Source organism: Harmonia axyridis, chromosome 2, assembly GCF_914767665.1.
Source record: "Harmonia axyridis chromosome 2, icHarAxyr1.1, whole genome shotgun sequence".
Classification (NCBI taxonomy): domain Eukaryota; kingdom Metazoa; phylum Arthropoda; class Insecta; order Coleoptera; family Coccinellidae; genus Harmonia; species Harmonia axyridis.
In genome coordinates, this window is record NC_059502.1 from 16258546 (window position 1) to 16281881 (window position 23336).

The 23336-nt window shown below is 36.4% G+C and overlaps 2 protein-coding genes across 2 annotated transcripts in view; both read left to right on the forward strand.

Annotated features, from left to right (window-relative positions):
* Nucleotides 1-2048: 2048 nt before the first annotated feature.
* Nucleotides 2049-23336, forward strand: part of LOC123673787 — a gene marked incomplete in the record, with an annotated part of 335142 nt that continues 313854 nt past the window's right edge. The window contains 2 exon segments of the mRNA XM_045608469.1: nt 2049-2211; nt 3562-3739. Coding sequence (XP_045464425.1) covers nt 2151-2211; nt 3562-3739 — 239 coding nt within the window.
* On the forward strand, nt 19898-20535 carry LOC123673792 (glutathione peroxidase-like). The gene has a single exon (XM_045608473.1). It carries the CDS (start codon nt 19917-19919, stop codon nt 20424-20426), a length of 510 nt encoding a protein of 169 aa, XP_045464429.1. The 5' UTR covers nt 19898-19916; the 3' UTR covers nt 20427-20535.

Here is a 23336-nt window from a genome sequence, read left to right on the forward strand (position 1 = left end):
GGATATATCTGAAGATGTCTGCAGACGGTTTGGTTTTCAATGCATGGAAACTCCTGCCAGTTTTATATTTTCAGAGCAGAGGGAATTCAGACTATTCCCAATCCCATCCATCAATATAAGAAAGTTCAGCATATACCCTGTAAAAATGAATGTTTCAATATTCAACATACATTATTCTGCCGGATACGAGGTATTATAATGCTTTTCATTGATTAGAACGAATATCATCCTTGGATAATGTAAAGGAAAAAAATTATTATCTTCGAGATCCGGCAATACATGGTATTTTCTACCCATTTCCATCTGTCAAATAGACATAAGATGTTAGTTACAGTTCGCGATCTTCATAATGTATCACTCTATGGTTTACCAGCTTATACGTGAACAATGTACAGGGTGGGCAAATAAGCGAGGTAAGCGGCTATATCTCAGGAACCACTCATCGTAGAGACTTGCGGTAAAAATTTTTACCACTGAAGTAAACAAAAAAAAACACTGGAAATTATTTTGAAGTTCATACCTCTACCGCTAGGGGGCGTAATAGCTATCGTCGAGTAGAAAAATGCATTTTACTCGAAAAATTTTCATATTAAGTTGGAAAAAAAATATCATCACTGTAAACCTTGGAAAATTCTCTATCTGTTTGAATTGTCACTTTCGATTTTGCGACATCGAATGTGGGTGGGGGAAAGATAGAAATCTGACTGATTGAAATGTCTGTAACTTCAGTTTGGCTCAACATTTTTGAGCAAATTAGATCTTATTTGAGAGACAACATCTTGTTGATTAAGGAAAAAATATACTCATGATGAATTTGATTCAGCTGCTTCCGATAGGGAGCTCTAAGTCAGAAGTTCATTGTTTTGTTCATTTTTCTCTGAAATTTCAAATGTAATGATAGGATTTTCTTAACAGAAACAAAAATTTCATTGAATTTTCATGAAAAACCTTGAAGGTTGCAAAGCGATAATTTCAGGCGTTCTGAAGTTATGGCCGAAAGAAGATATTCTTCAACTGATGCACTGCGAAAAACCAAATTGAGTCTTCAAGTTCTAACAGAAACAGAAATCCCATCAAATTTGTATGAAAAAACCAACAGGTCGCAAAGCGATAGCTTCAGGGGTTCTGGAGTTATGGACGAAAAAAGATATTCTTCAACTGATGCACTGAAAAACTAAATTGTGTCTTCTTTCGGCCATAACTATAGAACGCCTGAAGCTATCGCTTTGCGACCTTTTGGTTTTTTCATACAAATTTGATGGGATTCCTGTTTCTGTTAGAACTTGAAGACTCAATTTGGTTTTTCGCAGTGCATCAGTTGAAGAATATCTTCTTTCGGCCATAACTTCAGAACGCCTGAAATTATCGCTTTGCAACCTTCAGGTTTTTTCATGAAAATTCAATGAAATTTTTGTTTCTGTTAAGAAAATCCTATCATTACATTTGAAATTTCAGAGAAAAATGAACAAAACAATGAACTTCTGACTTAGCGCTCCCTATCGGAAGCAGCTGAATCAAATTCATCATGAGTATATTTTTTCCTTGATCAACAAGAGGTTGTCCCTCAAATAAGATCTAATTTGCTCAAAAATTTTGAGCCAAACTGAAGTTACAGACATTTCAATCAGTCAGATTTCTATCTTTCCCTCACCCTCATTCGATGTCGCAAAATCGAAAGTGACAATTCAAACAGATAGAGAATTTTCCAAGGTTTACAGTGATGATATTTTTTTTTCCAACTTAATATGAAAATTTTTCGAGTAAAATGCATTTTTCTACTCGACGATAGCTATTACGCCCCCTAGCGGTGGAGGTATGAACTTCAAAATAATTTCCAGTGTTTTCTTTTGTTTACTTTAGTGGTAAAATTTTTTACCGCAAGTCTCTACGATGAGTGGATCCTGAGATATAGCCGCTTACCTCGCTTATTTGCCCACCCTGTACAATACGAATATCCATATCAGATTGTAGAATATTATGATCTGTATTATAACGAAAAGGTTGATTTCTTTTAATTATTCGATGTTTAAGAATGAACCACAGAAAATAGATTTCTGTCGCAGTCAAGATAGGTTGACAGTCATGATACTATTTGCTTTATGTTGTTTATTCTACCAAAAGTTTCCTACTGATCACACAGGATAACGAGAATGTTTTGTGAGAGGACTGTGTTGGTTTTTCTGTTGCTCATGTGCTCTAGTTCGGTGCGAGGTGAGTGACAATAATAATACTTCTGCCCATTTCATAAGCCATTAAAAGTTTGCATATCGGATCTGTGTTGCATGTCAACTAGAATTTGAAATGTTTTCTGTTCAAACTATCACTTCCGTGAGAACTTCAACTGCATTCCATGTGCATAGTAGATCAGTGCGAATTCATGTTTTATTCCGAATTTATGATGATATTGATTTTTGGATGGAAAGACTGGTGATTTGCACACGATTCGATGAAAGATGAATTTGAGGTGAAAATTTACTTTGCCTTTATTGTTTCTCAACATGCCTTTGAACAATAACTGATGTAGGTATTCTATATTTGAACAGAGTTCATCGAAAATCTCTGAACATTAATTTATTCTTGATAAGTAGTATTGGAGTTGATACATCATATTATTGAATGAACAATAATTCATAATGAGGAAATTTTCACATTTCGAAAATTTTTGATTGAAACTCTCCCAAATGGAAGAAATATTGATATATAGGTGAATTCGTTAAATGTTATAGTTATATTTGTACATAGATACAATTTTTGCAAGATCACAAAGGAGGAACACTTTGTTTGTTGAACGCCAGGTTTTGAGTACCTACTTGATTTGACTTCTTGGTCCATTACTTTATTACATCCTCATCGTTGGTGGAGTTGAGCTAAGAAATGGAACTGATCGAGGACAACTCACTTTCTATGACACCGAGTTCTCTGTGGCTCAGCCTCAAATTAGATTTCCGCCAGCCAAATGATCCTCTCCTGTAATAATCTTTATTGATGATGTTTTCGAAATTTAAACGTAGTGAGTTCAATCAATTATTGTTTCAGATTTCGGTTATGAAATGGCTTTAAAACCTAATTATTACTACTGAAATTTTGACAAAAATATTAGGTTCAACTTCATATTCGAATCTATTGAATAGATATTTTTCGAATGAGCCATGACAATATTGAAGAGCTATATCGAGGATTTTTGCAATTAATGAAGTATATAACGTATTGAAACCTTGATTCTAACGTGTGAGTTTTAAATCTTTTCAATTTGTTTTCGACCAGATAGACGTCCAATTGAGTTGACTAGGACTACTCCATGAGAAATTCATTTATAACCATGATTTAGCTGGGAATATATCAACTCCCTACTAGTTTCTAGTTGACTTTTGGCGTAATGAAAAGGTCTAGTTGGAACTAAAGAATGAGAAATAGCTTTCTTATAGTTTAAAGCATACAGCGGTATTTTATCATTTCTGCCTTCTTCTCAAATGTGAAAAACGATTAACTTACTTTTTACATGTAAAAGAAAGTCTCGTGAGCATATGACAAGTCAATTCAATAAAATTTTTATTGTTGCAGCTGCTGGTGAATCTTCCTTCAACGCGTACGTTGGAACGACAGTGGCTTTACCTTGTACCGTCGACACGAAACAGTGCGGTGCGTTGCACAGCGTCAAGTGGTACAGGGACATGTCCAGGATTTATGTGTTCAGTCATGCGGGGGGCATAGCTAGAGCCGAAGGAGACGCAACAGACAGGTTAGTGTTGAAATTATATCCAATCTGTCGGGAACAATCTGCCTTTCGTCCATAAGTTATGGCTTTTGAAATTCTTTTATACTTCTGAATCTATTGCAGTAGGGACTCGTGAATATTTTTGATCAAGGGTATCTTAACTCAAAGTGAAAGTTTCTGACAGAATATTGAAATATACTAATATTTCATAACTTCTCAAAATTGAAAACTAGAGCATTGGGAATTCATGATATTCAGATGACTATTCAAAACAAAGTTCATACACATTTCCATAAATTCATAAATTCTTGTATACAGGGTGGCCACTTTTTCAATGGGATTGTACAGGTCCGTATTGAAAAAAATGAGGTTGAGGGTGGCCCAGAGAGTACGAAACGTTGGATACGAAATCTGATTACGTCAAATTGAGAACAATTTACTGTCGAATAAAAAATTCCTGTAACATTTTTTGATGATATTTGAAATAAAGTGGGAAAAAAAGAAAAATCAAAATGACAGAATTTACCTTTCTTATGATATCTCAATAACCGGCCCTGATAATTTCGATTTGTTTGAACTGCTTGATAATGCTTCTATGCATGCAACTTTTTCTCCATTTGATCGACCTTCTAACTCTTATGGTTTAAAAGTTACCAATACAATCCCATTGAAAAAGTGGCCACCCTGTATAACTAGGTGAAATGATTCATTTTAGCTTGTGTTAGATAAAATACACTACCAATGTATGTCTTCCGTTCATAAACGATCATAACCTATTAAAAATTAACAGGTTATGATCTTTCATGAACGAAGATCATCATCATAATAGTTCATTTTATATTCTTTCAATGCTAGTAGGAAGATATGAAAATTCCAGGAATTTAAATTTAGATACGCATGTTATTCGTAAACCTCATATTTGTTGAAACTAAAATTCATGCAGTGCCATCTACATGATTGCTGATTACGAGCTGTTCTCACTACTGTATTAGTTACAGCTCGCCTTCCAGTTCCCGAGTTCTAATGAACTCAAGTATCTTGGATGGCTACAATTTTCTCGTCCGAAGCAGTTTTGGCGTAAGCTTATAATGGCGGACCCTTATGTGATCAGGTGATAAGGAGTTTCTTCCTTGTCTCCAAAGAATACGCACTCGTCAGTTTCTGATAGCCTTGGTCACATTAGGTGGTTCTTGAGGTGGCAGTGCTTTGAAAGGAATCCAATAAGGAGCTCTAGAATTTTCTGAGAACTGAATTCTTTTCGAAGAATCTCTTTCTAATTACATACTACATTTTTCTATACCGCAAGAAGGTTCCGGTCCAGTAAATGGCGTTCGTGCTTCCTTTCTGGCAAATGTTTTAGCCCCTTCGCTTCCTTTGATTCTCGAGTTTCAGAAACCCAGATCAAAACGAATTGTCTCATTTATTAATTATCCTTTGCCACTCCAATAGTAGCTTTGGATCTATGAAATATTGAGAGTGTACTCAAATCAAATTTCATTGAAATAATCCTTCATCAAGCCACTACAAACAGCTTTATTCGTAACTTGTTTTCACCAAGAAAATATTGATATTATTCAACTCGAAACCTCCGTTTTAATCAGAGGTCGATCACTCAGAGATGGAAAAACAAGAGCGAGCCGAATTCTGCTAATCCAGATGATAAAATGGCAATTTGCACTACTCCAGACAGCGCTAGGTTGGCTTGATGCATTAGGCCAAAGATTAATGGGTCTGTGCATAAGCTCTCATAGGGTAGGCAGTTAGCGACGAATTTATTTTAGTTCCAACTTCTGTTCGCTGTGATATTGAGTGTAGCGGCGGTGGATCGAGGGGAATGTCCTCGCCTAGAAAAAAATAGCTCAAACAGTAGCAATGAGACACTTGGTGTTGACTACCAAATATGGTAAATTATTGAGAGTGTTCCTAAATTGGAGGTAAAGGTGAATGAGAGATTACTCGGATCATTTTAAGATAAAAAGTCATATGAACATAAGCCAGTAAACGCTTTGTTTTCAAAATAGAGTGTTAATGTTCAATTTCTTTTAATTTTTTTTTCTCATGGCATCTTTCTTTAACTTAAATATCTTTCTTCAACTCAAATTTGGCAGAGATATTACAATTCGAAGATTTCATCATATGAAATGCTAATTCTGAATGAAACTCTACGGAGCGATATTTTTTCTTCAACAGTGCTCGTTTCTTGTCTTCAGAATTTTTTTTTTTTGGTTAACCAGGTAATGGTAGTTTAGAAATATGTTGAAAGAAACTTTGTAGTTGTGTCTATCTGCTACCGATATTTCGAAAAAAACAAAAAACCCTTTTTCTCGAAAATAGAGCGTTTGCAGGCCCATGTTCATGGAACATTTTTTGTTAAAATGATCCGAGGAATCTCGCATTTCCCATGGTAGATGCTAGGCAATGTGAAAATTTGAACATATTCATTTTTACCTATAGAAAGGTCATTGGAAAGTTGGGCATTTTGAACAGCATTGAATTACAACCTCAAGCGTATTGCTGCTGCATGAAACGGTTCCATCAATTATGAAAACAAATGCTTGTTTATGGCTCTTGATTGTTGAAACTCCCAAGTGATATAAATTTGTGGAATTTGAAAATGTCCATTTTTTTGTGCTCAGAAAACATTTCTGAATAATACTATAGGATTTGGAAAATTGACTACTGAGTCTACTCCGAAGAGACCTAAATCATTCAAACTTTCCTGAAAACCACCATTGCGTACTCAGAAATCACATACAAGAAACGCACAAAACGTGAATATAGCCCCAAAAAAGACTTGCACTGCTTCAAGGCGAATCAGCTGAAATTCTATCTGAAATATATTATGTGCTCCATAAAAAAAGCATACCTGACAGTCGTATGAATATCATTAGGTCCAATTTTTTCCAGCTTCGTTGATTCTTTCAGAGAGTCTTTATTGTCATTTTTTTGTCGGCTTCAAGTCAGACTAGGGCATGTATATTGTAACATCTTTCGCGGAAATTGAAATGAAGACAGCGCAAGAACGTGAATATATAAGGAAGCGTAGGTACATAATTATACATATGTATATGAAAGTTTGAATTCGAATTTTTGTGTTAAGTCTTTTTATTGATCTTCGTGACATATCTCATTTTACTGCCGGAATAGTCTGTGTATATCTTTAGAGTTTAGTGTGTTCGATGCTACAAGAACCAAAACTAGAAATAGTTATAATCAGATTCACGTAGGACGGAGAAGACTTATTATGTTTTCCTAATCATTCATGACATTTTGTGGGTAAATCTATAATGATTTTTTTAGAAACGAATTGAGCAATTTTTTTCGAATTGTGCCACTAAATAGTATTGTTCTAGATCTTGATATTTCCACTTTTCTCCAAATGAACAATAAAAATACTCTTGAATGGTTATTATGCACCTTGAAAGCATGATACTTATTTATAAAAGTTAATTGAGTCTACTTGATGAAGGAAATCCAATAAAAATATCAAAAATTGACAACATTCAGTTCTTTTCAGTTGACAAAATAATATATCTTACATTCACTACTGTGGCTAAAACAGCAATTAGACTTAATGTCTGTGTTTAGCCGAATTTGTCGTCAGAATACTCAATATAAATGTTCCTGCATACAACTTTCTCGTTCTTAAGATTCGCAGAAAGATACAATAGAGAATATCTTTGCCCTACCCTAATTAGTGTGCATGTACCATGGTACCATTGCGCAGGCTTGGAGAATAAGAAAAGGAAGAAGAAATTCACGGTGTACAATATGATTATATGTTTGTAAGCTAGGTATAAAATTGAGAAAAGGAGAGTTCAGTGAAGTAATTTACGAGGTGATGACCAGTTGAGTTACTAGAGTGTTCAAGGATGTTTCCTGTGTGCTGTGCCACAATGAAGTTGTCGTCTCTTGTCTATCAGTGTTCTAATAATCCCCACGAAAACGAGATACTCCAAACAACCAATACATTTGTTATTTGTTATTTTTCGCAGAACAACGAGAGGGGGCAGATGACAGGCATTGAGAACCTAAAAAGCGTCGATCAGAAAGAACGAGGGTTCCGAATCGACATCAGTGCTCCTCTTGAATTTTTCATTTCTCGACTCCGACATCACCTGAAATATTTAAGTCCCCAAACAAAACGGATCCTTATCGAATCAGATATCGCCGGAGGCTAATGAGGTAAATTCGATCATCCCGACGCTACTACCTCCTTTGTGTTCCGAAGAGTCAATGACCGATATCAATGTCCACTTTCGTTTCTATCCGTCCGTGTCACAGGATCCGACTGTCTCCGCTAATCCCGAAAACGTCATGAAGTGCCTCGTCCTTGTTGACCGATACCGATTTAAGGAGGGATATAGCTGCGACAAAGCTCCTCGGCTATATCCGATGACCCGTGCTAAAACGCGTGATGGGGTTCCCCGCGGGGAAGACCCAGCGCGCACACGTTTATGCGTGCAACGCGAAGCGTGAATAATTGATAAGGATCCAGATATGACCACGTGTTGAGACAGGTCGGCACAAGTTCTGTCACGTAGCGTGGCACGTTGGATATTTATCGCGTGTGGAGGATTTTATCATCCATGGAGATTTTCGGGAGATCTGTGGACTGCGAAGGTGCAGTTAGCGCTTGAAGGAACGAGCGTTCAAAAGTTCCTGTTTCGCGTCATTGTTTTTTCTTCCTTAGGTAGTTATCCTTACGGATACAGGCCACTGTGGGGTTGAAGTAAATGCGAGAGCGGACGAGCTTGCAAAAAGTGCATCAAGGTTAAGGCTGGACCTCCTTTCTGTGGGATAGGAAAAGACCAATACAAAACTGCGGTCCAGCTATGGGAGTTGAACAGTAGGACAATCCACTGGACTAACACTGGACTTGCTCAGGCAAAGAAATTCGTGACGATTTAACCTACCTACGCCAAAAAGTTCTGGAAGCTGTCACGAGCCGAGCTTCGGGTGATGGTGGGACTGCTGACGGGGCACTGTCGGTACAAACATCATTTGTACCGTATGGGTAAGTCAGCAGACGAGATTTGCAGGCTCTGTGGATCGGATGTAGAAACGGCTGAACACTTGATATGCAAGTGTCCAGAGCTGGCTGGCCTAAGAACCATTCACATGGGCAAGCCGGTCCTGGATACCAGAGAGGTAATGGCCAAGGCCCCTAGGGAGGTTGTCAATTTTATTGACGTCGTTGACGACCTCCCTGGGTTTCTATGAATGAGTAGGGTAGTGAACAAAAGATCTGCATGGTCGCAGTTCCCGGAAGGCTTACCGAAGCAAAACGACCCCAGTTCAAATATTAATAATAATAATAATATCCTTACGGATAACTGATTTTACAATCAGTCCTGGTTCCGAGGCCTTGTCACCGGTACTTTGAGCTTTCGGTTGTTTTTCTTCAGGAAGTTAGCCAACCGTACCTAGAACCCTCCTCCTTTATCCGAGGTGTGAAAATTGTTGGCTACTCATTCCCCCCAGGCAGAAAATCTCCAATCAAAAGACCCAATCCATGACTATAGCAAGAGAGCAGGTACGATGCAAGCTTGCACTGGAAAACAGCATCATTAGACAAGCTGTCATTTGAATACCTTGGATGCAGAATGACAAGCTCAGGTTTCCTAGAAGATGAAGTGAGGAAACAGACTAATAGAGCCGCTGCCATATGATGACATCTGAAATATCTAATCTGGAAGAACAAATATCTGAGTACAGAATGTAAATCGAAAATATACAAAACATGTGTAAGACCAGTTATATGACGCGGAAACAAGAGCTAAAACATCTGTGACAAAGAGAATCTTAAGAACAACCGAGATAAAGACCTTGAGGACAATCACAGGATATACATTGAACGATAGGCAAAAAAGCGCCAAACAGACGATGTTGTGAGGTGGATCAGAGGTAGAAGAAGGTAATGGAAGCATCACATCTACCAAATGAGTCCATGCAGGATGGCCTGACCTCATTGAAGAAGACCAAAACAATGGCGAGATAGTAGGTAATCTACATCTCAGGAAGCAAACACATGAGGAGGAAACCAGAATTGAACAGACAATGTGCCTTCTAAAAGAGAAAAAAAAAAAAGTTTGTTCCTTTATTCCATTTCGATGTTTTCCTTGAATTTCATAATTTTCTATTTTATATTTACTTTTAAAATCTAAACTGGGTCGGATATTTTGTTACATAAATAATTTTTTCGCTTTTCTACTGGAGTTTTTTATGGAACTGAAACGCTATCAGATTAAATTATGTAACATAGTTATTTTATATAAACGTCCAACTCTATCGGCTCTGTGCTTACGAAAATGTTGGGAATTTTTTTCAATATTCTTCTTGAATTTTTTGACTGAGTTATGAACACGGAAAGCACTTACGTGATTCGGGACTTTTGAGAGTTCTTCAATTCGCCAATTGCGCCTTTGGAGGCCACATAAATATCTATATGTGATTTTTAAGAGCCCAATTGAGGCATAAAGGAACTATTGTTCATAAGCTCCTGACTTCACATCAGGGCTTTCTTTCTTTTTTCAATATCCTGTTTGAATTTTTATAACTCTGACGACGCATTCAATAGGAAACTTTTGAGTTTTTATTCGATATTCTGCATCCAAATGCATTTTCACTTGGATCGAACCTGTATTTTCGGAATACATATAGGAACACAATAGTATATTGTGCAACAAGTGGGGAAAGTCCTACTTTTCTCGCACAAACACACGAGCGAGAAAAAGGCTTTTTCTACAACTGCTATGAAAAGGTATTCTTCACAGCTTACTCAATTTCAAAACTATGTATTGCTCATACTGTTGGAAATATTATTCTCCACGGCACTTTTCCCACACCTGGCTTGGTAGACCAATGAAATTGCGCTTTTGAGTCGTTTCTATGGAAACGCAATAAATAAGCACATACTGTCAACGAAGGCCATTTTGATTTGAATCAAGTCCATTACTTGAATTATTGAAATTTGTGCAGTTGTAGGAAAAGTATAGTGTGCAACATGTGGAGAAAGTCCTTTTCTCGCTTGTGTGTTTGCTTTCACACTCGCGAGAAAAGTTGGACTTTCCCCACTTATTGCACAATATACTATTCTCCACATGTTGCACACTATACTTTTCCTACAACTGCACAAATTTCAATAATTCAAGTACTGGACTTGATTCAAATCAAAATGGACTTCGTGTGCTGATTTATTGCGTTTCCATAGAAACGACTCAAAAGCCCAATTTCATTGGTCTACCAAGCAAGGTGTGGGCAAAGTGCCGTGGGGAATAATATTTCCCACAGTATGTGCAATACATAGTTTTCAAATTGAGTAAGCTGTGAAGAATACGCTATTTTCCATAGCAGTTGTAGGAAAAATTTTGAATTGCCACATTTGCGAAACCCCTAGTCAGTTTTTTCCCATTAAAGTATTCAGCCGCGGCAGTTCGTAGAGGAGCGCTCGAAAAATCTATGAAGAATTTAATGAAAAAACTATGACAATTACTCACTTACTGTTATTGGAAAGGCACAGAAGCGTAAAATCCGAAACTCGAACATCTGCCGTTGATCTAGAAGCGCTTTTCCGTGATAATAAGCCGTCCGAAATGATTTTACGAGAATTCCCGCCCCTCGCGAAGGATAATATTACTCCCCTGATTTCGATATAGCTCAGAGCTCCGCATAAACATTTGTCGCAACAGCCCAGTAGGGAAAAACTTCCCCCATAACAACGCCACATAATATGGGTAAGGTTGAGGGACTCAACTGTCGTTCATGTAATTCCTGCTAATCTCCGTGAAACCGGCATTAAATGCCCTGGTTGTAGTTAAGCCCCTTTTGTATATTAAATTTCACTATGGAATATATCTCGTTCATACCCCGAAAGTATCAGTAGGATGTGTTTTATTGCTACTTTCGTTCGTGGATTGACTTGAGGAGTAGTGGAGTTGATAGGGGGGTGGTGATATATTTCAATCATCCGTGCCTGTTCAGATGATCTAGAGAAGAGCATCTAAAAATGTCTGTCGCAACCGACGCTTTGTTGTGCGTTGTGTAATGTTTTGATTAGGATACGTTCACATAACAATGTGCGTTGGAAATGATGCTTATACGAATGGATTACAGTACAGATTTAAATAAGTGCTTATTTTACGGAATGGAGTGTGATTTTTAATTGAAAACATATGTTATTTTTCAATTGAGGGGTTTCATTGGACTCAATAGTTCAAGATTAGATAAACGAAGAAGAAAACACACGATAATTAAAAAAAAACTTGCTCTCAGCAGCTTTGGAGGGCTCATTCATCTCTTAGAAATCATTGGACTGTATATTTGATATGTGATTTATTGTAATATCATTGTTGTTGGTTATTTCTTATAGATGAGGGGTTCTGATGATGTGAACCTCTTGAAATCTGGCATGAATATCCAGGAGGCTTTTTAATAGGGTGTTCTTTTTCGAGGTATATAACTTTGAATTGCCTTACTGTTCAAGATGGCGACCGATTCAAGAGTTTTCGAGTGACTTATTTTCAGTTTGGTTTGGCAATTTATCATCATTAGACTCACGCCTGAAAAACGCTTGCAAATAGTGCAATTTCATTTCGAAAATAATGGTTCTGTGCGAAATACGTATCGCGCGCTACGTCCATTAGCGATGAAGCGCACTTCTGGTTGAATGGCTACGTCAACAAACAAAACTGCCGCATTTGGAGTGAAGCTAATCCTCAAGTGTATGTCGAAACACCGTTACATCCAGAAAAACTGACTGTTTGGTGCGCTTTATGGGCTGGTGGAATCATTGGTCCGTACTTCTTCAAAAACGATGATGGCCAGAACGTTACAGCCAATGGTGATCGGTATAGAGCCATGATTACCAACTTTTTCATTCCTGAATTGAACAACCATGATGTCCAGGAGCTGTGGTTTCAACGAGACGGCGCAACATGTCACACAGCTCGTGCCACAATCGATTTATTGAAAGACACGTTTGGTAACCGCCTAATTTCACGTTTTGGACCTGTGAATTGGCCTCCAAGATCTTGTGATTTAACACCGCTAGACTACTTTTTGTGGGGCTATGTAAAGTCATTGGTCTATGCGGATAAGCCACAAACCCTTGACTATCTGGAAGACAACATTCGCCGTATTATTGCCGATATACGGCCACAAATATTGGAAAAAGTCATCAAAGTTTGTGATAGAGTTTTTGAAGCACCCTGTAATACAAAGCCTAACATGAAGATTTCAGGGGCGGGGTTGATATTTTTCAGCTTCTACGATTCCAAAGATTGATTCTTGAAAATAAATACCATAATGGACTAAACAAAATTCGTTCGCTCATTGTTCTTGGTAATACGTCCTCTCAGAACGATAAGACCTATTCGCACGAGATTTGGAGCACGCCCTTCGGTTATACTGATTATAGGAATTCCAGGGATATTCCGTTGATCCATATGCATTCGCATGTACCATAACTGGACCAATGACGGGAGTTAAGTCGAGGACATCCTTAACGAAACTATTAGTTCAATAATAATGCGTCCGCAGATAGTACGGCTTTCATCGAGAGCGAATGGTAAGCGTATTTTGATTTAATAATATCTGTTAATGGCGGGTGCATTACTGTTCCGAGGTTTAAAATTCGATTACCGCTCAGAGGTCAAATGCGCTATACGTGCAGTTGTAGTAAAATTTCACGGAATAGGTATATACATTCGAGATGGAGCAGTGCTATCCTATTAGATTTCAGTTCTGCTCGACTCTGATATCGGAGATCTAATAAGCGATTCGAATTTCTGTTTGCGAAATGTACGGAGTGAACTGTAGTAGCTGGTTGAGCTACCATTAGGTGATGTTTTCAGTGGTAATATCCCTAGGACGTTGATAATAGATAATTTTTTGCCAATCGAAAGCTCGTTACTTGATAACAGTTAGCATTGTACGAGCTTGTGAAATTTATCATAATGCCCGCCACTCACGAAGCGTTTCTTCCAGCGTTTGGTAGCAAGCGTCGAAGAGATTCCAGTCGGGCAGTCAAGTTCATACTCTGATTTACACTCGTACGGCCGTGTCCCGAGCTGTCTGACTGGAATCTCTTCGACGCTTGCTACCAAACGCTGGAAGAAACGGTTCGTGAGTGGCGGGCATTAAATTATGAGGCATTTGTTAATGCTTGAGGAATATTCGGACAAACATTTTTTGACGAAAAAATTAATGAAATTCAACTGAAAATTAAATTCGTCGCTCCTTTATTATAGATGATCTATTTATCATTGAATCTTGGGCATCTTGGGTTGATTTAAATGCTATATTGTGGAACGGGTCAATCATAATGTTATAGTCATTATAGTACTTGTTTGCTAGAGTTTGCACAAAACGTTCCACATTGTCTTTACTAATGCTTCTTTATATTTGGTCCCGTCTTTCTTTCTAATATTGACTACAGAATCTTTAGGTATCAACGTCAATTCTTCTGAGCTGGAATAATACTCTAAATTTTTATTGCAATTATCATTATTGCTTTTTCTCAATTTATTTTGTGTACGTATATACTATTGTATTCTTAGAATCAACCCGTACATATTATATTCAATTCAAGCGAGACATTCGAAAGCACTATACATTGATGTTTCTGAATTGAATAATCGGATCAAATTTTGGACCGTAAAGTGTTTCAGTTTAATATTATTGTGTGTAAGTATGAACTTAGGAGTGAATAATAATATTCATTTTTGTAATACGAAAGTGATTGTAACGTCTGTGAGATAAATATAAGAAAATACACAATCATTTTCGTATTATTACTATTTGGCTCAATTTTTCCGGTTGGTCGGAGGTTTCAGATACCTGAAAATAAGCTGAAGTCGAAAAAATTCGACGACGCTAGATGAATGGTAAAATGGAATTAGGATGATCACTGACGTTATTTGATTACTGACATCTAAACTTCACAATCCTTGCGAATTGTTATACAGTTTCGTAAGATATTACCTACTAACACTCGATTCTGGGATTAGTAGTTCCTCGTTGCGGAGAATCTTCAATCTCCTCGTTAGCTCAGTTGGTAGAGCGAAGAACTAGTGATTCGGGGGTTGCAGGTTTTTCCAGAGTTGAAAATTTGTCTGCACGCCGTAAAACTAATTTCTTTTATTTTTTTAAATTTGTGTCTATTCAATCAGTACAAAAATATCATCGCATACTATGGTTTCTATTCCAAAGATATTATTTTATAGCTATAATGAAACTCCAGGCACTTCATGAGTTTCGATAGCGTCATTAGAAATCAGGGAAAGATAACCACAAAAACCCTGGTCTTTGAGATCGCCTTTCTGCACGAAAGGTAAATTCTGTAGTTTCTTGTAGATTAGAGCTTTTTCTCTTTCTCAAACAAAAACATGGTATATGTTAATTTTTCACGTATCGTTGAAATTGAACCATCCAATCAATTGAAAGTTTTATTGGTATTTAACGAATAATATGAGATTATTATTATTATTTTAAAATTATAAAGTTACTGACCACAATGAATTCAATGCTTCATCTTGAAATTTTCTTTACTCGGAGAAAATGGTAATTGTCATGCCAGAGACCTTTCCTACTTTGCGAAGTGATATGGAGTAGAAAATAAATATACAAATAACCACCTCGTGAATCAGAAACAAGACGATATATTCTTATTTACATTTCGATTCAGCGACTGGATGTGTCGTCGAATTCAGCAGTTTCGAAAATAAGATGGATAGCATTCCTGGTAGGTAGGTATATCATGAGTATTTCCTTTCCACCGGAAAGAGATAAGGGAGGAATGTATCACATCCCCGACATCGAAATTGGGTAGTCTCGGTGACAAGAACACATATTGTAGAAATTTGAGATGTCAAATATAATTTTCTTCGGTATGCAATACTCGGAAACATTTTTGTTTGAAAATTTTAAATTGAAATTTAAACCAAATCCAAAGTACTATATTTGTAAGAACATTGAAATATCAACCTGAGAAAATTCAGATTCCATATTCGGAATTACATCCATGTTGTCTATGGTTTTATCAATACTTGATTAACAAACTTTGAAGTTTTCATTCATGATTATAATAGAATAGAAAATATAAAGCCTGAATTTTCATTCCAAGCTCTCAATATGTTTACTCTTGAATGAAGAAGTATTATTTTGGACATAATTTTTCAAGAATAAATATATTGAGACCTTCGAATGAAAATTCATGCATTATATTTAAGCTATTAACTTCGAAATTTGACGACCAAATAATTATTGAAAATGTCATATTTTCAGAATATCAAATCTGAATTGTCTCTGGTTGATTTTGAATGGAATAAATATAAAACTTTCACTATATTTCCATATTTGGATTCAGAATCGATAGAGCATTCAGAAGCTATGGAAAAATATTCTAAAGTATATCTTGCAAAAGAAAAAAATTTCATTTTTTGGAGAACCGGAAGTTCAAATGAAGAAAGAATTGGTGAGAAATTGTCCCTTGACCCTCTCATTTTGAAAACCAGTCAAATTTGCAGAAAACTGATTTTGGAAAAATCATATTTGGATATCCCGTGAAAAATACTATTATTGTGATAAGTCATTCTTCAATATTGCTCAAAGGATAACTACTAAAAAAAGGATTTGAATACGTTATTGGATTAAAATCGAATGACACCACGATAACAAAAATTTATCACATCGTCTATTTTTGGCAACAAGAGCTCCAATTTTCCATACCGATTTCGAGCCGTCGACTGTCATCCGCCTCACGCGCAGTAATTGGAGAGTCCTCAGAAAATTACCCCCGAATAACCGCCAATTCAATGAACAACTCTCGTATCAAGTTGAACACCATCTCCTCCTGCCTTTCCGTAGGAAAAAAAAACCGTAATCCGCACTCTTTGCCCCACACTTTTTCGGGTTGATTCGAAAACCCCATTTAGCCACGCATTTCACTAAAAACTCTGGCCGGGAAGACAAAAGAACGTTGAGATACAATGAAATCTCCCACCGTACCACGTAATGAAGGATGATGTTGACCTCGTTCCTGGGCGAAGGTGAAAATTAAATGAAATCATTGTCCGTTGAAAAACTGGCAGGAAGACAAAACAACTGTGGAGAGTTTTCAGCGGGGGAGAATGTCTCTCTTCCGAATCATATACTTGATTTAATGAAGGATCGTGGTAATCGGGGAAAAAAATGAGTGAAGCACTAACGTGAAGCTGGGAGCTTTTAAGCGCTCGTCTTTCATAAGCCAATATATATGGTGTCCAAGAATACACACTGGTTTATGAATTAACATACGTCCAAAATCTCCTGACGTCACGTCAGTGCTTCTCGTATATATATATATATATATATATATATATATATAGCTATCGCTTCGCGCCTTTTTGGTTTTTTCATACAAATTTGATGGGATTTCTGTTTCTGTCAGAACTTAAAGACACACTTTGGAATTTCGCAGTGCATCAGTTGAAGAATATCTTCTGTCGGCCATAACTTCAGAACGCCTAGGAACTATCGCTTTGCGACCTCCAGGTTTTTTCATGCAAATTTGATGGAATTTCTGTTTCTGTTAAGAAAATCCTATCATTACATTTGAAATTTCGGAGTAAAATGAACAAAGCAATGAACTTCTGACTTAGCGTTCCCTATCGAAAGCAGCAAAAAAAAATTATCATGAGTACATAGCGTCCCCTATCGAAAGCAGCAAAAAAAATTTATCATGAGTATATTTTATCCTCAATCAACAAGATATTATCTTTCAGAAGAGATCTAATTTGCTCAAAAATGTTGAGCCAAACTGAAGTTACAGACATTTCAATTAGTCAGATTTCTCCCGATCACCTACCCTTATTTGATGTCGTAAAATCGAAAGTGACAATTCAAAAAGATAGAGAATTTTCCAAGGATTACATTCTTTCTTTAACTTCATATGAAACATTTTCGAGTAAAATTCATTTTTCTACTCGATGGTAGCTATTACGCCCCCTAGCGGTAGAGGTATGAACTTCAAAACAATTTCCTGTGTGTTTTCTTGTACACTTCAGTGTTAAAAATTTTTATCGCCAGTCTCTATGATGTGTGGATCCTGAGATATAGCCTCTTAACTCGCTTATACTCGCTTATTTGCTCACCCTGTAAATTATATTCCGTAATTTTTCAATAAGTCCCTGAAGATAATGAATAATATTGTTTTCTAATGAGAGATTTGATATTAGGAAAAACCCAGTATATTTCAAGAGAAGTCGATGAATGCTGATTTCATTGTGCAGAGTAAAGTATACCATTAACGATGGAAAACGACATCAACCAGATGACCAAACGTTACGCCTACGGTTGCTGTGCCATATCCTTTCTATGGAATTTTCTATGACCAATTCATACATTTGTGAATGCTGTATGCACTAGATAACGAATTCTATGTTGAATGGATTGTGGAGCATTGGCATATACCTTAACTTTCACGGGAAAAAAGTGTAAAGGTGTTCAATCACAAAATCTTGGTGGCCAATTCTGATTGATTCGAGGAATTGTGTCAAATTGCGATAATTATCATTATCATTTATCATAGCCTAATTTCCAAGATTGACGAGGAATCAACAAACCTGGCGTTTCATCAACACTACGTGCTACAGCAGCAATATTGACAGTTGTTCTTGAGCGACGCAAACGATTCTTTTTCTTCACTCTAATAACCCTCAAATTTTTCCACCAGTTTTATTATTGCCGGCCGAGAAGGTGCTTCACATCGACCCGAAAGTGCTTTAGTTATGTGAATTGTGACTGTAATATTTTCATTTTGTAGTGAATTCCAACAATTCCAATGCGTTGTTGAATCATCTATCCTTTCAGTTTTTACTTGTCAACTGTCAATAGTCAGCTGCCCAGTTAACAGGCTATTGAAAATGAAACTTTTTATTGATAAACTCTGAACAACAAATAAGATATTTCTATTGGGAAAATTAAATCCTTTTCCTCTCGTACCATGAGAACCATTAAATCTATATACAAATGTATTGGCAGCGAATCGTTGGAGAGTTGCCATTGAACAAAACACTTATGCTTTTCGCCTGAATCGAATAAAACAAAACTATATTTCCATTTCACGCGGATTAGCCACATAATATTTCGGATATCTCATTTCACCAATGCTTTCCACGTATACATAAAATTTTAGTAGGAAATTTTCTTCTATGACCTTGAACTTTTCGAGCAATCAAAATTTTATGATCCCTATAGAGCTTTGCATATACCGAGGCATACACCTTCGTGTCCTTATTTAACAACTTTCAACGCAGTTTCAATTCGAATGGTTCGGTATTTCCTCAATTATTTATTTATCTCCTAAACTATTAAAGAAATAAGTTGGCCTAGACTTCAACGAGTTGGTATTGTTCATGTTGAGATACAGATCACATAGTGATACCCTTTTACAAGTGTAATGCTGTATCAGAACCCTTCTCTGAGCTTTGATGAAACAACTATAAGATACACTCTTACAAGCAAGAAGATAATTGGGAGAAGCTACTGCAGCTGAATCTGAATGAGCTTCAAATTATTTCAGAAGTAGGTACTGTTAGACCACAATTGGTTCAGACACAGTGTACACTGAGTGAGCTTGTCAGTAAGTGAAAACAAAATTTTAAGAATGGTGAGGAAATAAATAGAATAGACAATTCTATAAAGCTCATATCTAGAAGACACAGTTTTTAATCCACACGTTGGTTGGTTAATTGGCCCGGAAGTTAACAGTTCGAGCTCCAGGCAAAAAAAAAATAAGAATTCCATTCAAAAGACCGTTCAACCATTTGCTTTTGGATGAAAAATGGAGTGTTGTGCCCTAAGCTGTGCCTGAACTAGCGATGGAACACAATCACAAATCCTAAACAGAATCCGAATGGCTCTAATAATTTGTAAAGCTCTCAGATTTCAAAAGACACCTAGGAGAGTCAAGATAGAAAATAAAATTAGATGATAGCCCCTTAGATTTATGAACACGTTAGACGAGCCCTTGAACACAGTTATAAGAAGAAGTCTATGATCTAAGTCAATGATACGACAAAGAAAATAGCCGATGTAAAAGAATTCGCATTCTAAAAACTTTCCACTTCATAATCGTTGAATGGAAGCTCTCACCTCGAACGATATCAAATCATTATTTTCAAAGGTGAGTAATGTGAACTGACGTCTTATATCTGTCAAAATGACTGAAACGGCGGAAAATTTTCATGACATCAAATCGATCTACGACTTCAACGCCAAAGATATATACGGGGTGAACGTCCCTCTGAAAAAGTACCGTGGACACGTCTGCATAATCGTTAACTTCGACACCAAGTGCGGCTATGCCAAAAGCAACTTCGATGAACTGGCGGAGATCTTTAAGCAGTACGAAGAATCGAAAGGACTCAGAATATTGGCATTCCCTTGCAATCAATTCGGCGATCACGAGCCCGCTACCAACCTGGAAATTTCTAAGTACATCAACGAGAAAAAGATCAGATTCGACGTGTTCGAGATTGTGGAAGTCAATGGAAATAACGCCCATCCCCTCTGGAAGTATATGAAACATAAAAAACCCGGCACCACTGGTCTTTACATCAAGTGGAATTTCACGAAATTCATCATCGACAGGATGGGACAGCCTGTAGAAAGACACGGTCCTAGCACACCACCGAAGGATCTTGTGCGCAATCTGGAGAAATATTGGTGATTTTATATCAAAATGTACTGAAATATTCTTATGATTGAAATTCTAATTTTGCTGTTCTTTTCTCAACACGGAAATGGAATATGAGTAAAATATAGTTATAGGAAAGTTAGTTCTGTAATTATGAGAATTTATCAGTTCCTTGTCGATAAAATAGTTCTGTTATTCATGAAATTCCAGAACTAAATAATACCTCGCATGGTTGGAATCCGATAATCCACAGTTCTGGCGTAATATGGGCTTAACGAGATGTCATCTATGGAGCAAATTCTAATATTGCCAATCGAATATTCAATATTTCGAAGAGCCTGATCCATTAGGAATAGGGGAATTCAGTGTGATCATTAAATAATTCCCAGAAAAAAATATTGAACTGTTCCAGTCGTTACTTAGATAGTTATTTGGGCTGTTTCCATCATCTATCTAACATATAATCCATCAGGAATATCAAAACAACAATCACTCGTTACTATTTGATAGTTGATCATGATTAAAACAATTTTTATTATTACTAAGTTTTACTACCAATTAAATTGATATAACAATTCAAGTATTACGTTGTAACCGAACTCATTCTAGTTTTTCTTCAGACACTGTTCAGATTCTACAAAATGTACAGAGCATTTATGTAAAACAGGTACAATAAAGGTGGTACGTAGGAAAACCCAGGAAAGAGGCTATAAAATTTGGTAGATAGCGAACATTTTTACCGTTATCTAGCTTCCAGGAATAATTTAAAAGCATTGAATATTTTGATAACAAAGTTCTGTCTGTTCGTTCATAATTTCAAAACAATTTCTGTTGAATAATTTATAGATTTCAATGGATTCTAAATACTTTAATGTCCTGCCTTTCGATTAGATGTTTTATTTTCATATTAACAATTGTTTAGATAATAATCACCCTTTCCCTACAATTGATGTTATGAAAATAATACATGTAGAATCAAAAGGCAGGAAACTAAACTGTTCAAAATCCATTGAAATCTATCAATTATTCAACAAAAATAGTTTTGAAATTATGAACGAACAAACACAACTTTGTTATTCCAAACTATTCATTGCTTTTAAATTATTCCTGGAAGCTAGATAACGGTAAAAATGTTCGCTATCTACCAAATTTTATTGCTTTTTCCCTGGGTTTCCCCAAGTACCACTTTTCTTGTACCTGTTTTACATAAATGCTCTGTACATTTTGTAGAATCTTCACAGTGTCTGAAGATTAACTAGAATTAATTTGAAACTGCGGTTACAATGTAATCCCTAAATGTTTATTTCAATTTAATTGGTTGTGAAACTTAGTAATGATAAAAACTTGTTTTAACCCAAAAAAAAAATCAAATTGGAATCCACACATAAAAATGAATGATTATCAATAATGTAGGTGTGTAAAAATAAAATGGATATAATTTTTGAAATTTGGATTTCGGCAAGACGGCATACGGAGAACGGTCGGATGTTTTTATTCAATTTTTGGATTATACACGTCTCAAAACGTGAACCGAAAAGTTCAAGGGTTGTTGAAAAACGTTTTCTCCGAAAAGTTCCAAAGTTTTATTAACGAAAATAATAAACCGAAAGAAGAAAAACACAAACCTTTCTGTAAAATTCGCGGCATACTTCTCAGCCCTTGCTTTACATTGAAAAACTTGGAGTGTCGCCATTGAATAATGTTATGGAATGAGGGAAGCTTCTAAAATGGCCCTTCTGCCAAATACCCGATGAATATCTTGGTATACGACTCTGCATCTCCAACCGCCATGGCAACGCTCACTCTCTTTCCGTATCGGCGGACGCCTTAAGATGTCATTAGTATAATCTCTCATAACCTCGGACGTTTCTCCCATGAATCAGGCGTAATAAAAAAATGCCGTAAGAAACTGTCTTGAAGTTTCAGCGCGACGCAATTTCGGTGTATTTTAAAGGGGATTTTTTATCACAGTCCTTTTCATTTCCTTTTCGTCGTCGGTTGCCGCCGCCGCCCCCACTTTTCCTCAATAGTTTTTTGTCCGTTCCTGATGACGCTACTGAAGTCCAGTGGCTTTTGTTTTATGAGAAGGGGTTTTATTTTTTTTTTACATCACAAATTATTGAGATAATATTCACTTTCTAGGAAGTAGGTCGATTCGATTTTGTATTCCTTCGAATTAGCTGAAATGCTCGTAAGAGCGAAGAAATCCACAATGAAATATTCCTTCCTCAAAATATTTCGTTTGACATGAAAAATTTTTGGTTTTCAAATTGAAGATTTCCGCTCATAAAATGCAATCTTATACAGTTCCAATAGAATTCCATGAACAAATTTGTTTGGTCCATCTCCAAAGGAGAACATGGTTATTTTGTCGGTTGGGTTTTCATTCCAAGGGATGCCGATTTAGTCAGAGACGCCATCTCGCGGGCATGCAAATGGTCAATACAATTAATTCTCAATAACACAAAATTTTAACTTGGCTCTGAAATATCATTTTCATTTTCGATATCCTTGTCGTATTTTCTATGGTTCTGATAAAAATGAGAATTGTAATAATTTGCAAATATAATATCCGCCATATATCATTATAAACAATCAAAGAAAAATTATATGTTTATCTCAGCAGCAAAGTAGATTGACTGCTTTGGCAGTCAATTTACTAGTCTGCTGCCTAGAAAACGAATAACTATGCTAACTGACACAGAAACTGCAACACCCAGAAGGAGCTGTTTAAATTTTAAATTTAATATATTTCAAATAAGATATTATAGCAATGAGTAAAATATCGAATTTGGAGAAAAAATCGTGAAGGTTTTTTTATGTGAACAATTTTTGTTACTTAAATATTGTAGTCGTTTTTTGCGAGTTTTTTAAATTGTTCAACAAACCAGTTGTTCGGGGAGATCCAAAGTGAATGTTTAATTGTTGTTATAATGCCTAGAG